A 16,621-nucleotide genomic window follows, 5' to 3' on the forward strand; every position below is an offset into this window, starting at 1 on the left:
TGCTACACACGAGAGAGACACCCTAGCTGTGGTGACAGTGAGTCCTTCCTGGACAGTCTATGTCTGCTTCACAGTGTGTGTGTGTGTGTGTGTGTGTGTGTGTGTGTATACAGTATATGTGATGTGTATGTATGTAGGTATGTGTATGAGTGTGTTTGTGCTCCAGTAACGGACACAGTGCACTTTTGTTGTGTGTTTTCCATCTATGTATTGTAGTGTTTCAGTATATGCACAAATCTAGTGCCTTGTATTTGGTGATGCCTGTATTGGCACATGCAAGTTAGGGATATTTAGGGAGTGGGACGGAGGGGAGGGGGGCCCCAGAGATATCAGTGTAACGGGCCCCAAGATTTCTGTTGCCGGCCCTGCCTGTAGTAGAGACACTTACACATGTAACGTCCCCTGTACCAGTGACGCTTACACAAGTAACACCCCGTGTAGCAGTGACGCTTACACACGTAATGCCCCCTGTACCAGTGATGCTTACACATGTAACGCCCTCTGTACCAGTGACGCTTACACACGTAACGCCTCCTGTACCAGTGATGCTTACACATGTAACGCCCCCTGTACCAGTGACGCTTACACACGTAACGCTCCCTGTACCAGTGACGCTTACACACGTAACGCCCCCTGTACCAGTGACGCTTACACACGTAACGTCCCCTGTAGCAGTGACGCTTACACACGTAACGCCCTCTGTACCAGTGCCGCTTAGATACGTAACGCTCCCTGTACCAGTGACGTTTACACACACATAATGACCCCCTGTACCAGTGCCGCTTAGACACGTAATGCTCCCTGTACCAGTGACGCTTACACACATTATACCGCAGTCAAACATACACACACAACAGACAGACATACATACATACATACATATATATATATATATATATATATATATATATACAAACACACACACACACACACACACACACACACACTTAGTGTACATACATTACACACATACACAGTCACACATATATACAGTATACACAGACACTGTATACACACACACACACACACACACACACACACTCACTCTCTTTCCAGACACTTACCTAATATAGTCTGGCTGGCCGAAGCTGTAACAGCTCATCCTCCTGCTGCAGCATGGTCCCGTCTAGCCCCGCACCTTATTTCCATCTAGCTCTGCCCCCTTTGTCTCCCGCCCAGCCACTGAATGTCACACAAGGGAGGGGGAGAGGAGGCTTTGTGCTGCGGCTGCTGAGGGGGGGAGGAGGTTTTGTGCTGCTGGCACCGCTGCATGTGTGACAGCAGCAGCAGGGATAGCAGCTCAGCACAGGGACGCAGAGCAGGGAGAACGCCTCTCCTTCCTGGCACCTCCCTGCACTGCATCCCTTTGCTGAGCGGCTAGCACCGGGCCTGTGTGCAGTGTCACTGACACTGCACATCACTCTCACCTTTTACATTGATTCAGCTAGTCAGTTCTGCCAGCCAGTCACTATTGTTAGCACCAGTGTCCCAACGCGCCGCATTACAGGGAAGTAGACCCACTAAATAAACTACAGCTCCAAGCAGCCCTTAGCGCTGAAGCATTCCGGCCCTTAGGGCTGCTGGGAGCTGTAGTTTATTGAGTGCATCTTTTTTCCTGTAATGCGGCACATTGGGACACCGGCGCTAACAATAGTGACTGGCTGCTTGGCTGCTGTGCGAGTCTCCGGGAGATCCACTGCCAAAGGGAGGAAGCAGCTCAGCTGCTGACAGGAGGAGAAGCAGGAGAAGCATTACCCGCCCCTCCCCCACTCGCAGTACCTCCGTGCCCCATCTGCGACACCCCCACACACCCTCTCCAGCACCCGTGGTAGCTCTGGCCCCCCTCCCCCACCCGCAGCATCCCTGCACCTGCCCCTCCCCCACCCGCCGCACTACCGCATCTGCCCCTCCCCCACCTGAGGCACACCCACAACTGCTCCTCCTCCACCCGCAGTGGCTCTGGACCCCCAGCCGCGGCACCCACGCAACCTCCCCCACCTGCGACACTACCGCATCAGCCCCTCCCCCACCTGCGGCACCACCGCAATCACCCCTCCCGTGGCATCCCCGGATTCCATCCGCGTCTTCCCCACACCCGCCACTCCCCCATCCAAAGCATCTACTAGGTGATTCATCAGGCCTTGCGTGCGCTATTCACGCTGTTGCAAGGAGCTTCAACCCCTTAACCATTGCACGCCCTTTGTCCATGCAATATTTAACCACTCACACATTTATGATTGGAGGTAATACTCCATATAATAAAAAATATTGCACGCCACAAGGGTGTGCAAGGGTAAAGGGGGCGTAGCCCCTTACGACGGTGTGAAGAGCTCCCGTAGGGCGCGATGAATCACCTAGTATATATATAATTCGTCCAGGGTCTGGCACTCCCAATTCAAGTATACTGCTTCGCCGGTGCCTTCACTAGAAGATAGCATGCAACAAACAGAGGTGCGGCACTCAGACTTTTCTTCAGTAAAGCACAGCAACCGAGACTAGATTATCATTTATTATGATAATCTAATCTCGGCTGCTGTGCTTTATTGAAGGAAAATCCAAGTGCCGCACCTCTGTTAGTATATATATATATATATATATATATATAATAACGCCGCTTCGGGATTTTTAAGTGCAGACTTTACTTTCTCAATATTTTGGAGTCAACTGTGCCCCGTCATCAGGATAAATTTACAAAGGTATTTTGGTTTGTATATTTTAGCCTGACAATGGGGCATGGTTGACCCTGTAATGTTGAGAAAGTACAGCCTGCTTTTAAAAATCCTTACGTGCCATGCAGTGATTCACCTGTACAGTATATATACATCTCTACATATACTGTACGTAGGCATACATACAGCATACTTTCAAACATACACACAGCATACATATATACACATAGCATATACATACACATAACAGACACACACATATCTCACACACACATACAGAATACCTCCCCTCCACTGAGTCTCCCAGATTTATGAGGCACCTGGCTGCTGCAGAGTCCGTGGGAGCCCTGGAGCCAGTCAGTCACCGCTTTGCCCCTCCTCCGATTCCCTGCACAGGCTCACCTGGTTCCCTGAATGCGGGAACTGCCTGAGAGTAGCTCAGCGGTGCGCTACTACTGCAGCTCCCTCTACAGGCAGCCAGCGGCCACTAACTCCCCACAACGGCAATGGCAGGCAGAGACCCGGTAGCTGGCGGCTGTGGCAGCGCTCCCGAATCACTTGCAGAGGCGGCGGCGGGACTCGGAGTGACTGACTGAGAAAGCAGCCGGCCTGCGCTCCCGAGTCCCTTGCAGAGGCGGCGCAGGAGTCAGGCGGCAGTGGGAGACAGGCTGCTGCGCCTGCGGGACACACAGTATGTTATTAATTACTGGAGGTAACAGCCGTGCAGGGCGGGGCGGGGGGATGCCGACGGTGCGCCTTCAGTGCATTTGCGCTGTGGGCAAGGCACCATCGGCACACACGTAGTTACGGCCCTGCCTTTAACATTGTGGCTAGGAGCTGATTGGCTGGTACTTTATCCACTTTATCTCCATCCAAGGCTTAGTAAATAGACCCCATAGTTATCATAACACCTCTGTGGGACTTTCTTTTTAATGCATCTCAGCGCTAAGTCATCCTGCATTGCTGTGCTAAGCGGCAGTGCAGGATGTCTCTCACAGTGATAAAGGGCAAGGAGGAGATTTATTACCATTTCCCCTATCACTGTAGTAAGAAACATCCCACATTGTTGCTAAAGGCAGCAATGCAGGCAGGATGCCTTAAAAAAAAAAGAGTGTTGCATCAACTTCCCCCGGCAACCTTTGTCCTGGCCGTATGTGCTGATGCGATAAAGCGTTGCATCCAGTATACCCCAGGACATGTGCAAGATCTTACAAAACTGTCTGGCTATGGCGGCAGCATTATTTATAGAGGTCTATGGTTTCGCTAATAAAATATGTGATTTCTCCATGGTCAGCCTTTTAATACATTTTATAGAGTAGTGGTAAAAACCCTTTTTTTCAAAGTTTCCGACAAAAGGTTTTATCACCACTTGATACATGAACCCCACAGAAGGTAAAGCCAGACAGGAAGCAGAGTCCAGACAGAATCTACATCCAGACTTAAGAGATGTCACATACTAACATCTATATGTCCAGATCTGTGACTCTATGACTCATTGGCTAATGCTGGGCATGGCTAGGAGCACTCATTCATAGAGTCACATATCTGGATATGAGAGACCAGGCCTGCAAGTGTGGCGGTACGCTCGGGGATGGTGTACGGTTAAGAATCTAGCCGCCGGTACGCCGTAACCGCGGGCCACCACTCACACACACCATAGCTGCCGTTAGCGGCTATTTACTGTAAAAGCCGCTGATGTGTTCCTCCTCCCCTTCCCAGCCCGCTGCCGTGTGAGGGAAGGAGAGTAGAGGAGAGCGTAGTGCAGTCCCATCCCTCAGTGCTGCTCAGTCAGACTTTGGTCTCCGGCCGCGGCGTGTATCTTCTCAACTGAGCACCGGTTCGTTAGGCAAACAGAGCTCGCGGATCGGCAGCCGCAGCTCCTGATTGGCTGCCGGTCTGCGAGCTCTGATTGGCTAACAAACCGGTGCCTCATTTGAGAAGATACACGCCACCGCCGGAGACCACCAGAGTCTGACTGAGCAGCACTGACGGATGGGACCGCGCTACGCTCTCCTCTCCTTCCTCAACCCTGACACAGCAGCAGCGGGTGAGCAGCGGGAGGGAGGTGGGAGAGGCGGGTTGGGTGGGGCATATGTATAACTGGCATTGTGGGGCATATCTGGCACTGGGAGCATATGTATATATGGCACTGTGGGGCATAGGTATATCTGGCATTGTGAGGCATAGGTATAACTGGCACTGTGGGGCATATCTGGCACTGTGGGGCATATGTATATCTGGCACTGTGGGGCATAGGTATAACTGGCACTGTGGGGCATATCTGGCACTGTGGGGCATATGTATATCTGGCATTGTGAGGCATAGGTATAACTGGCACTGTGGGGCATATCTGGCACTGTGGGGCATAAGTATAACTGGCACTGTGGGGCATATGTATATCTGGCATTTTGGGGCATATGTACAACTGGCACTGTGGGGCATATCTGGCACTGTGGGGCATATGTGTATCTGGCACTGCGGGGCATATGTGTATCTCGCACTGTGGTGCATATGTAAAAAATACATTTACCAAACATTGTCTTTATACCTAAATTATGTACACATAACATATTATTAGCACACTAGGTCATTCAATGTGCTCTGCGTCCACTCTTCACGCCGTCGCAAGGGCCTACGCCCCTTTGACCATCGCACACCCTTTGGGCGTAAAATATTTAACAACTAACAACATTATGCTTGAAGGTAATACTCCATATAATACAAATTATGCCCAAAGGACGTCCAGGGGTTAAGGGGGCATAGCCCCTTGCGACTGTGTGAATAGTGCCCGTAGGGCGCGATGAATCACCTAGTATACAGTATGTGCCCCACTTTGTTATCAAATAAAAGGTAAAACCAGCAGACATTTGCTGTAAAACATACCATCAGTCTCATCAACTGGTTGAAATGTGGCAATGGATTCCTCTGGGCATGCAATCAGACGCTCATTGTTGTAATTCTTAAACATTAGCGGGATTTCATTGATTGGCGCATTCTGTGTCCATTTAAAGGCATCTGTTTCATCTGCAATTACCAAAGAAAATTGGATGTAATTCATTTACTGACATGGGTCTTGGGTCAAGCTTCTGTATTACATAGAAACCTGACAAGCAAACTACTAGCATACCATTTTTAAATTGGAAATACTAGTAAGCAGAGTACTGCAGGGTTAAATTCCACTTTCTTCAGTTTAACAAAATTATAGCTACAATATTATCTTAATCATTAACAATGTATAAGATAGTAGAGAAAGGATGTGGTTTATTGCTGTGATTCATTGTTATTTCAGCCATGAATATGCGTAATACTTTCTAAGCAACAGCAAGTTGTTTTATTGGCTGCATGTCAAGAATGTCATTTATATTGTTATCATGTTTATGAATGAAAGCTATTATGATTACTGGGGATCCATTCAATATATAAAAACACAGGTAAGGGGAAATAGCATGTACTGTATTAGCCATGTCTTAAATGACAGATTTTCACCAAGCGCTCTAGTAGCAGTCAAGAGATTTTGCTGTGGCTCTACCTGTCCACAGGGCTGCTATCAGAAATTATGGGGCCCGGGACTGACAAAATAGACAGGGCCCCTCCCTCCCAAAAAAAGATTCTGCCGCACTGCTCCACCCCTATGTGATGTCATACATTGTGATGTTACATATAGGTGGAGTGTTGCGTTCCTACAGGAATGGTTTACAGAGCTGATGTGCAGATAAGACTTGTTTAAGAAGTCCTCCCTGTGCATTAGCCTGCTGTTGATTCACAGACTGGTGCAGCTCTACAGATATTGGGGGTAGGAGCAAGCGGTGTGCCCCCTCTCTGTAAGGGCCTGGGACACCAGTCCCCACAGTCCCCCCCTGATGGCTGCCCTGCCTGTCCATAAGTAGATTCAAGAGGCAATAGCTGCAAAGATTGTAAAGGATGATCCTTAGCAGACAAACAGTGAGTGCATACTTCAGAGAATATACCTTGGATGCCAAAATTTCCAACCAATGATATTAATTTATCATATTTGAAGCTCCAAAATGTGGAGCTTTGCAAGAGTCATGTCAGGTCTAAAAAAAATTCCAAACATACCATGGATAAACAAATCAACTTTTTTTTTTTTAAATAGACTTCCTTGTCTACATGTGCCCAAAGGTAAGGATCTTGATTCAAATTACAACATTATGGGGTGTATTCAATTGTAGTCGGAACTGCCGTCTTGTCGGAAAGACGGCAGTTTCCGACTTTTTTAGGTAGGAAACTGTTCCAACCTATTCAGTGGGGCTGGGGCTGTCGTTTTTTCGACAAGTCGCCAATTCTGACTTGTCAGAAAATGCGTGGATCGGCGGAATAGCTGCGGAACCACGTGTTTTGTCGGAATCACGGCCAAATCCGACAGGTTTTAGCCCCGTTTCCGATAATGTCAATCCGACTTTAAAAAAAGTCGGATTGGCATTGTCGGAAATGCCCAAATCCTGTGGGAAAGGATCCAACATCAATTGAATGTACCCCTATGTAGCAAGAGACTTATGTTCTGCATCTGGAGATACCTACATTGGCACTTCCCACTTCAAAAAGGGAAATGGTATGACCAGTGGGATCAGTAGGTTGGAAAATGAAGGCCAAGATTCTGTTTCTACAAGCCCTGCTACACAGCATGTCTGTCAGTTCATTTTTCAAGTGATAGAGTTAAAATGCTAAATAATGGGTTTGTTCAAATATATGCTGACATTTACAAATGAGGATTTGTCTTTAAGGGAAATATCCTCAGATATTTTCTCAGAAGTTTCGTTTTCGACTCCCACATACTTCTCAGCAAAATTTCGTTATGAGCCATTGTTCCAGTTATACAAATGTTTCTATAAACTCATTCCAAGATTAGCACCAGCATTCTCATGGATAGTGAGAAAAGACTAGAAATTATAATTATCTCCAATTATAGGTATCCCATCATAGGACAAAGCAGAGATAGGAAAAAAAAACATATAATGAAGTACAATTTAATCCCACATAAAACAAAAATAAAATAAAAACATTGGTCTGTGTATTTGCTTGTACACAAATAAAGCCAAATAGAAAGCAATAAATTAATATGACAGAGGTTCCAAGATCACTTTAACAGCGGGTAAGTACCAGACAGGTCAGAACTGTGGCCATACAGTTCTCACAATCATTTGGGTTTGTAAAGGTAATCCCGGATGTTCCCACAAATCCAGCCTTATCTGATATCACCAGGCAGTCTCACCACTGTCACTGACTGGAACTCCTGCTGTCACCAACGCGTTTCCACCCCTGGCTGGGGTCTTTTTCAAGGTGCAAAAACAAATATTCTGATCCGATTTCCCAAGAAACTATTTAAATGCTCAATGTCCAATCCTAATCCTCCATGCACAGCTGGACCCTATACATGTTTAATCTAAAACTCCAATGGTGCTCTGCTGTACACGGACTTCCTGGAACACATGATTAGTGTATTCAGGGCACCATGGCAACCCAGGCATCCAATCACAGTCGGGCACCGGGTGCCGTCAAGTCACTTCCGGTCCTCGTTTTTACAGGTTTTGTACAATGCAATGTCCACACTGCGCAACATATTCATCCTCCCCGGCCCTACTGTATTGGAATTAAGAGGACTGTGCTGATGTGGGACTCCAGATGGCATGCTCTATTGTTACATGTAGAGCGACGTCACTTCCGGTGATGTCATTTGTCAACAAAACACTGTCAGATTCAGGTGAAGGGGGATATGCAATTAGCTCAATTTTTTTTCCACCTAGGTGAAAAAATTGTTTTTCGCTATTTTTAGGGCGAATGGGGATTCGCCCTATGCAGTAGCAAGGCCATGTTTTTGCCTAGGCAAAAAATGCAGCAGGGCCGGAAAACATGTGGATCGGCAAATCCATGTGTTTTTCGTCAAAATGCGGGCCATTTTCGCCGATTTTGAGACATTTTTCGCCAATACATTTTCACTTAAAAAAAGGTGGAAAGGCATTGACGAAAATGCCTTAAAATAGGAAGAAAACGGCCCGTAATTGAATACTCAGTGGGGCAAATTAATTATCTCTGAAACGATCAGAGCTAATTGCGTACCCCCAATAGTCCTATTCTTGTCCATATTCTTTATCAAATGTGAAGGGTGTTCCTACAGGGTAATAAAGGGCTAACATTTATAACCTCATAAAAATACTTGCGCTATGTATAGTATATACTACAGACTCCAAATTAAGACCACTCCAATAAGGAGAAGGGGATACTGTAGATCATGACATTACAGGGACACAAATAGAGAGTGGAGACATGAAAATTACCATGATACTGGGGTCAGTTGGGGAGTGAGATTGCATGAAAGGCCATGTGATGAAAAATGAATGGGAGCTAGAAACCCCACCCCCGCCAACATCAGGACCAACAATAGCTATAGACCACTGGAATATCAGGTGGACTCTCCATCTTTTTTGTGCAGGGGGAGAAAACAGGGTCATATAAGATAAAAATGAGAGGAAGCAGATGGGGAAAAACAGTAAAAAATGTAAATGCAAACAAAAGAAAAGGAGAAAAAATTTGTCACCACCTTCTGAGGTCCCCATTCCATATACAAAGATAGGAAATAGACAAAAAATTTAAATCTTTAACCTTAGTAATCATCTTTTAATGAGAGAAGAGATTTCCTTGTTAGAGAAGGGATAAAAATTTGCACCTTCACTATCCCTAAATATATTTAGTACATTTGTTGATTTGCACAAATTTATAAGAAAATTAAGTATAAAAAAGTATTTTATTAATAATAACGGGACTGAACCAATGGAAACTGAGGGAACTCCATTTAAACCCAAATCAGTTTTTAATACAGTACATATGCGTGGCAATTATTTGGAAACCTTCCTTCAACTAGTTTCTGATGATATACAATAAACAGACAATAAATTGCCTAAACAGGACTTGACGTTTAAGGAATGCCAAGAGTTAAAAAGGTTACAAGAAAATGAGCATTTAGTGGTTAAACCCACTGATAAGGGTGTGGGGATGTCATTATCACAAAGGAAGATTACAATCATGAAGTCCTCAGACAGATAAATGATGGGAAAGCTTACTGTAAATTAAAACTTTACCAAACAACATACTCAAAAAATTGAGAAAATTGTTAGAAGAATACCAAAATAATGGGACTTTAGAAGTAGGAATAGGAGAGAGGTAAAATGCCTGTATAATGAGGAACCGATAATCCCAGTTCTATACATACTACCAAAGATTTAAAAAGACCCAGTAAAACCCCCAGGAAGACCAATTGTGTCGGGTACTGGCTAAGTGGAATTGAACTTATCAGAGTTTAGTGGCTTTTACTTACAACCTTTAGTAGCCAATTACCTGTCACATTTGAAAGATACAAAATACTTTTTCAATGTCATTGAGAATATCCAATGGGAAGAAGGATATATAATGGTTGCAACAGACGTTCATTCACTTTATACAATTATAGAACATCATGAGGGCTTTAAAGCACTTTCAAAAGACTTAGCAGGTAGTAGATTGGAGAAACATCAACAGGATTGTGTTCTATTTATCCTAGAAAATAACCTATTCTTTTAATAGCTCTTTTTATCTGCAAAATATTGGCACAGCTATGGGCACCAGGTTTGCTCAAAGTTATGTAAATATTTTTATGTGGAAGTGGGAGGAGGAGACTATTTGGAACCAGTGCCCGTTTGGAGTGAACCTAGTGTCCTGGAAACATTATATTGATCACATCTATTTTTATCTGGAAGGGGAGTGAGGAAAGTCTACATTTTTTTTTTTTACCTGTCTTGACACTAATACCCTGAATATCTTTTTTACATTTGAAAGTAGCAGAGAATATATGCTTTTTTTTTGGCTGAGACTGTTTTTATAGAAAATAATATTATTCAAACCATGAACTATACTAAACCAACAGGTTCTGTGGCATACATTGAGGCAACAACTTGCCATCACCCCGAACTGGTTGGGGTCAATCCCGGAGGAACAAATAAGGCACTTGAAGCACAATTATTCCAAACCAGAGGATCACGATAAACAAGCCGAGGAAATGAAAAATAAATTTGCAGCCTCGGGATATCAACCCGAGAAGATTGAGCAAACTAAAGTTAAAGTAGCACAACCTAATCACAAGGAGCTGTTACAGCCACAGATTAACTATAAACCTAAAAATGTAACTAACTGTGATTCAGCATTTGTAACATGTTTTAGTAGCCAATACAAAACTCTGGACAGGTCACTTAATAGACACTGGGGAGTTCTACAAAAAGACGAGTATAGTAAAAAGTACACAACCCCCCAAGAAACTAATGTGTACAGTAAAATCCAAAGGTTTTTTTTTCTGGTGTAGTCTCTGTTTGGGGTGTAGAGGGGCACAAAGGAACAATAACAAAATCAACAAAATGAGCATAAATAATAAGAACTTTAAAAATGTAGATTTTATTACATATAACAGCTCCAATGTTGTGTATGCTATAGAACATGCAGCCTCTGGTATATAAACCGTACCTCCAGATCCCTGAAAACAAGTATTGGAGAGCACTTAATGAACATCAAAAAGGGAATGGTGACCCATGCACTATCTGAGCACTTTACAGTACACCATCAAAGTCGCACCACTGCAATTAAACAATTCTGTGGCATCAGACAAATAAAGGGACAGTGGAGATGAAAAGATGTGGCTAATCAGCTTGCTAAAGCTGAAATTAAAGCCATTTACGATATAGGAACATTGAAACCAGGTGGTTTAAACTCCGATTTCGAAACTAAATTTTTTATTTATTTTTTAAAGTAACTATTTCGGTGCACCCTTTTTTTTTCTATTTCTGACACATTTTATCTAGGCTTAGGTTTTTAATGCATTTTTAACCTATTTTTAATTTGTACCATATTTATTTACTGATCTATTGTGTATTGTATGTCATATTCATTTACTGCTTCGTATTTGGCTTTATTTGTGTACAAGCAAATACACAGACCAATGTTTTTGTTTTTATTTTTATTTTGTTTTATGTGGGATTAAATTGTACTTCACTATATGTTTTTTCTATCTCTCTGATTTGTCCTATGATGGGATACCCATAACTGGAGATATATGTATGGAACCAATCGGATGTAGAAAATCTCTAATTTCTTTTTATTTGGCACTATTGGTGAAAGGTGGAGGATACCTTCAGGGAGAGTACAATAGATTTGCTGTTCTATTGTGCACACAGTTATTCTCATCATTCGTTTCTAGAAAATAAAATGATTTGCTTATTAATAATTTAGCCAATACTGCCCTCTGTTGCTAATATGACATTGGGCTTAAAGCATACTTGCCTACCTGACCCTCTCCATGAGGGAGAAAATGCTCTGTTCCTGGACTTTCCTGGTAATGTATGATTGCCCTCACCTGTGGTGAGCTAGTTAATTGATAATAAAGGGGTTTCACCACAGGTGATGGCAATCATACATTACCAGGAAAGTCCAGGAACAGAGCATTTTCTCCCTCATGGAGAGGGTCAGGTAGGCAAGTATGGCTTAAAGTGCTTATGTGACATTCATTTTAAGATTGAACATAATTTGCACATGCTCAGAATATGAGATGACGCCTACTTAGAAAATCTTTATAAAGCTCAATGGTCCTAATTAAAGTCAGAGTACTAATTGATACACAATTGTGTCTGTGTGTCCCATACTCTCCAGCTGATAATTAACCCTTTCTATTTCAGATAGCCTTGTTGACTGAGACTTGCCCCTGACACAAGTAAATCAGAAATGTTAATGTCTGTCGGTCTAAATGATACTGGTGTTATATGAACTCAAGGGGTTCTTAATTCACGCATGCTATGCTGTAAAGCTTGTACAGTTTTCTGGAGAATTGATAATCCTTAGCCCATGGCTGCCAATTGTTCTCTCATCTCAAAAACTACAGCCCTGCCACAGCTACTATGTTAGGGTGATCTTAATCAAGACTATAAATAATACAAAAGGTAACCCTTCAGTTACTGGCTAACAAGCAGTTGTAGGGAAGTAATGACACCAGTGTAATGTGACTGAACAGGAATCTAGGGCACACTGACCCTTGCTATGACTATGAGCACCATTCCAAATCTGTTTAACATTCATGACACATAAGAGATAGCAGGCACTTTGCGCTTGCCACGCTGCAGGCTTCTATTGGTGTTGTGGAAACCCACAAGTGGGACTATCCCCTTACCACCAGAATCCGGACAGCTGGCAAATTAACTGCATCCCGTTAGTAAAAAATGTTAACGTAATTATCACCCTACCTTACCTTATTAAATTCATCACATACAGTAAAGTGTAATTACTGTAGGCTTTACATTTTTAAAGGTAACATATAGTATATGTTCCTGATGACTACAAATGTATTATTTTCTATGTTAATCGTATAGTTATGTCTTTGTACAGTCTGTTGCCAAGCAGCAGAATTGCAATAAAATACACATTTTATAAATGTTTATGCTTATACTCTTCTTATTTCCTAGGCTGTAGACCGGGGTCTTACACTAATAATAATAATAATAATTTTATTTATAGAGTGCTCTTTCTCCAAACAGGACTCAAGGCGCTTTACATCAAAACAAGCATAATACAGAAGATTAATACAGCAATACGCAGGCATAAAAATGAAAACCTAGAATGCATAGAGGTTTCATAATGCAGGGTTGGTGTAGGCATTTTGGGTAATAACTTCCATGGGCTGTGTATTCCACCCTCACAGGGTACCAGGTGCAGCAGCCATCTTCGGCGCACAGCGTAGGATTACCCTGGGTGGAATAGTTCATCCCTAGAAGAGATGACACAAAATGGGGGTGATTGCAGCATCCTAACATTCAGAGTAGGGTACAAACAAAACTATCAGGTCCACGTATTTTCATCCCATCCACAAGCGTACCAGATGAGGCAGCCATATTGGGCGCACTAGAGAGGTTACACTGGGAGGTAAGCCATACATGGGCCCAATGCATACATGGGAGAACGGGCACTTGTGTAGTCACATGATATCACCTGTATGAACAATCCACGTGAGGCACATCCTGCCCGCAGAGGAACCACCAGAGGCCCCCATTTGGGGTGCACTGTGTTAGATGCTGCTGGCAGGGTGTGCAATCAGTGGAGGCACACCTCACAGGAATACCACACGGTGGGGTGGAAGTATGCAGTAAAAGTGTTTTTTTGTTGTTGTTTTTTTTTAAGAAGAAAGCACATGGTGAGATCACCTTTGCAGGTAAACAACGAAAGGAGGGAAATTATCCTGGTATAATTGGAGCAGTACGCGGGGGGGGGGGGGGGGGGCGTTATGAGAATGTGGGGAGCACACTAAAATCTGAAGAAAATAACCCTGCTGAGCACTATCCCCTCTGCAAATAACTGCAACTGGGAAATAGGGCCTGTACAATGAGGTCGGTACAAATAGGCAATGAGTCAATGGGTTCTATCCACTGGGGTTGTAACAAATTACATAAATTACCATAGGCTCCCATCTTCTCAAAACAGCAAACTGTGAAGAAAGGAAAAATAAAAACTCAGAATTTCACAGTGGAACACAATAATTGTAGTCATCCTTCATAAAGCAATGCTGTTGTAAGATAACTGAAGCTGCAAGCTTTGTAGTGATTTCCAGTCAGTGAGCTGTCACTCAGTAATGAATGCACTGCAGTTTTCCTATAGGCTCACTGCTCTCCATTCATGCATACACTCCCTGCAGACAAGGATAGGCAATGCTTACACCAGGTTGCTGTAATTTAGAGGATAATTCCAAAAATGTTAAATATGTTTAAGATGGATTTAGGTCTATTTGGTAACATTTTAATGGTCTCTCCCCTCATTTCCTCAGCACCGTGGCATAGAACAGAATTGTAGAACAGATTAATATACATGAATGTCCTCCCTCCTACCTGTTAGTTGCATGAATGCAGTGCCGTAACTATGCATTTTAGCGCTGTGTGCAAGAAACATCATTGGCACTCCCCTCTGCAAGATAGGGTCAGTGGGCGCCGTAGGCACGCACAAAAAATATATAGGGGCATGGCTTCATGGGGAAGGGGTGTGGCCACAAAATAATACCAATTCATACTACGGTGCACAGTAGTCTCCATTATTCAAATTACGTTGCACAGTAGCGCTCCTACACCAGGTAGAGCCCCTTTTACACATTACGGCAGCCAGTCCCCCTTTTTACACATTACGGCAGCCAGTCCCCCTTTTTACACATTACGCCAGACAGCGTCCCCTTTTTACACATTACGGCAGACAGCATCCCCTTTTTACACATTACGGCAGACAGCATCCCCTTTTTACACATTATGGCAGACAGCGTCCCCCTTTTTACACATTACGCCAGACAGCGTCCCCTTTTTACACATTACGGCAGACAGCGTTCCCTTCTTACACATTACGGCAGACAGCGTCCCTCTTTTTACACATTACGGTAGACAGCATCCCCCTTTTTAAACATTACGGCAGCCAGTCCCCCTTTTTACATATTGTGGCAGCCAGTCCCCCTTTTTACACATTGTGGCAGACAGAACAGATAGACAGACAGACAGACAGACAGATAGATAGATAGATAGATAGATAGAGAGATAGATAGATAGATACTTACCATCTCTCCCCGCTGGCTCAGGCTCCTCGGTGCAGGCTTCATGCAGCAGATCTCGGGCAGGGGAGAAAGAGGAGGAGGGAGGGGGACTGGAGCCGCAGCAGCATAGTGTAATTGGAAGTGGCGCCGCTGCAGCTGTCCCTCTCTCCTTCCGCATTAGCTGGCCGACGCCGCTGTGAATGCTGGGATGAGGGAAAAGCATTCCAGCATTCACAGCAGCGCCAGGCAGCCAATGCGGAAGGAGAGAGGGACAGCTGCAGCGGCACCACTACCAATAACAAAGCGCTGCTGCGGCTCCAGTCCCCCTCCCTCCTCCTCCTTCCCTGCATCCGACGCTGCTGCTCTCCTCTTTTCCTCCGGCCGCGGTGCATGCAGCACAGCGCAGGCGGCTTGTAATGAGTCAGTTTGACTCATTACAAGCCGCTGGCCATTGCGCCCTCAGGGCAACTGCGCTGTGTGCCAGGCACACCTGGCACACACACGTAGTTATGGCTCTGCATGAATGTTTCAGCACCAATAGTAATAGTGCTGGAACTTAAGCATTACTGTGTCAGTCTGTTTAATAGGTGTCATGGTGGAGGGGTGGTTTTAGGAGATCTGAAATGGATGATAAAGTAGTGTACTGTAAATTAATTTACTAGAATCTATATAATAACTAACAGTGGGCTGTCCCATCTTTGCCATTCACAGTGAGATTGGCAACCAACGGCTCCCACCGCAGCAACAGAGGTGGGACAGAAGATGGCGTTGGTTCTCGCAAGAAATCTCATAAAAAAGTTTTTGATGAATATTAGGCAGTCCCATCGGGCCTCTAATAATTAATAGGCCTGTTACTAAAACATGCAGATATGCGACAGGCCCTTGAGTGATAATGAAGAGGCCCCTTGGTCAGGATAAAAAAAATCATGTTATTGTAATTTCTAAAAAGAAATATATTAAAAGATTATTTATTTTAATATTATATTATTTACATTTTCTTGGTGGCCTCACTTACAGTAATAGACTTCAAAGATAAGCTTACCATACTATACCTTTAAACAGGGACACTAATGAATTACGCAGGTTCTGTGGCTGGCTGACTTCAAGCCTGCATTTTACCTGGTTTTAATCAGCCACAGAACATGTGTAATCCATGAGCATCCCGATTTAAAGGGATAGTATGGTGAGCCTATCCAAAGATCAAGTTCACTTTTATGGCCCATGGAGCTGGCTTAATTTGAGTGAGGAGCCTGGAGTTGCAGCTACAATCTAGGGCACCAACAGCTGTGCCGGTCCCAGGTAATGGGAGGGGGGGTGTCCAATACAGGGAGGTGTGGCCAGCCTCCCTCCTTAGTAATTTTTTTAA

At 44.1% G+C, this 16,621-nt stretch overlaps 1 protein-coding gene across 2 annotated transcripts in view; it reads right to left on the reverse strand.

The window, feature by feature from the left end:
* Window positions 1–16,621, reverse strand: part of LOC134965483 (interleukin-18-like) — a 150,251-nt gene that overhangs the window by 78,855 nt on the left and 54,775 nt on the right. Inside the window, exons 3-4 of one of the 2 annotated variants that reach the window (XM_063941894.1) lie at window positions 14,146–14,175; window positions 5,553–5,693 (exon numbers count right to left, since the gene is read on the reverse strand). In XM_063941894.1, the coding sequence (XP_063797964.1) occupies window positions 5,553–5,693; window positions 14,146–14,175 (171 nt within the window). The remainder of the gene's footprint in view (window positions 1–5,552; window positions 5,694–14,145; window positions 14,176–16,621) is intronic. The other variant, XM_063941895.1, reaches the window with a different exon arrangement.

The sequence above is a fragment of the Pseudophryne corroboree genome, chromosome 10 (genome assembly GCF_028390025.1).
Source record: "Pseudophryne corroboree isolate aPseCor3 chromosome 10, aPseCor3.hap2, whole genome shotgun sequence".
Taxonomy (NCBI): domain Eukaryota; kingdom Metazoa; phylum Chordata; class Amphibia; order Anura; family Myobatrachidae; genus Pseudophryne; species Pseudophryne corroboree.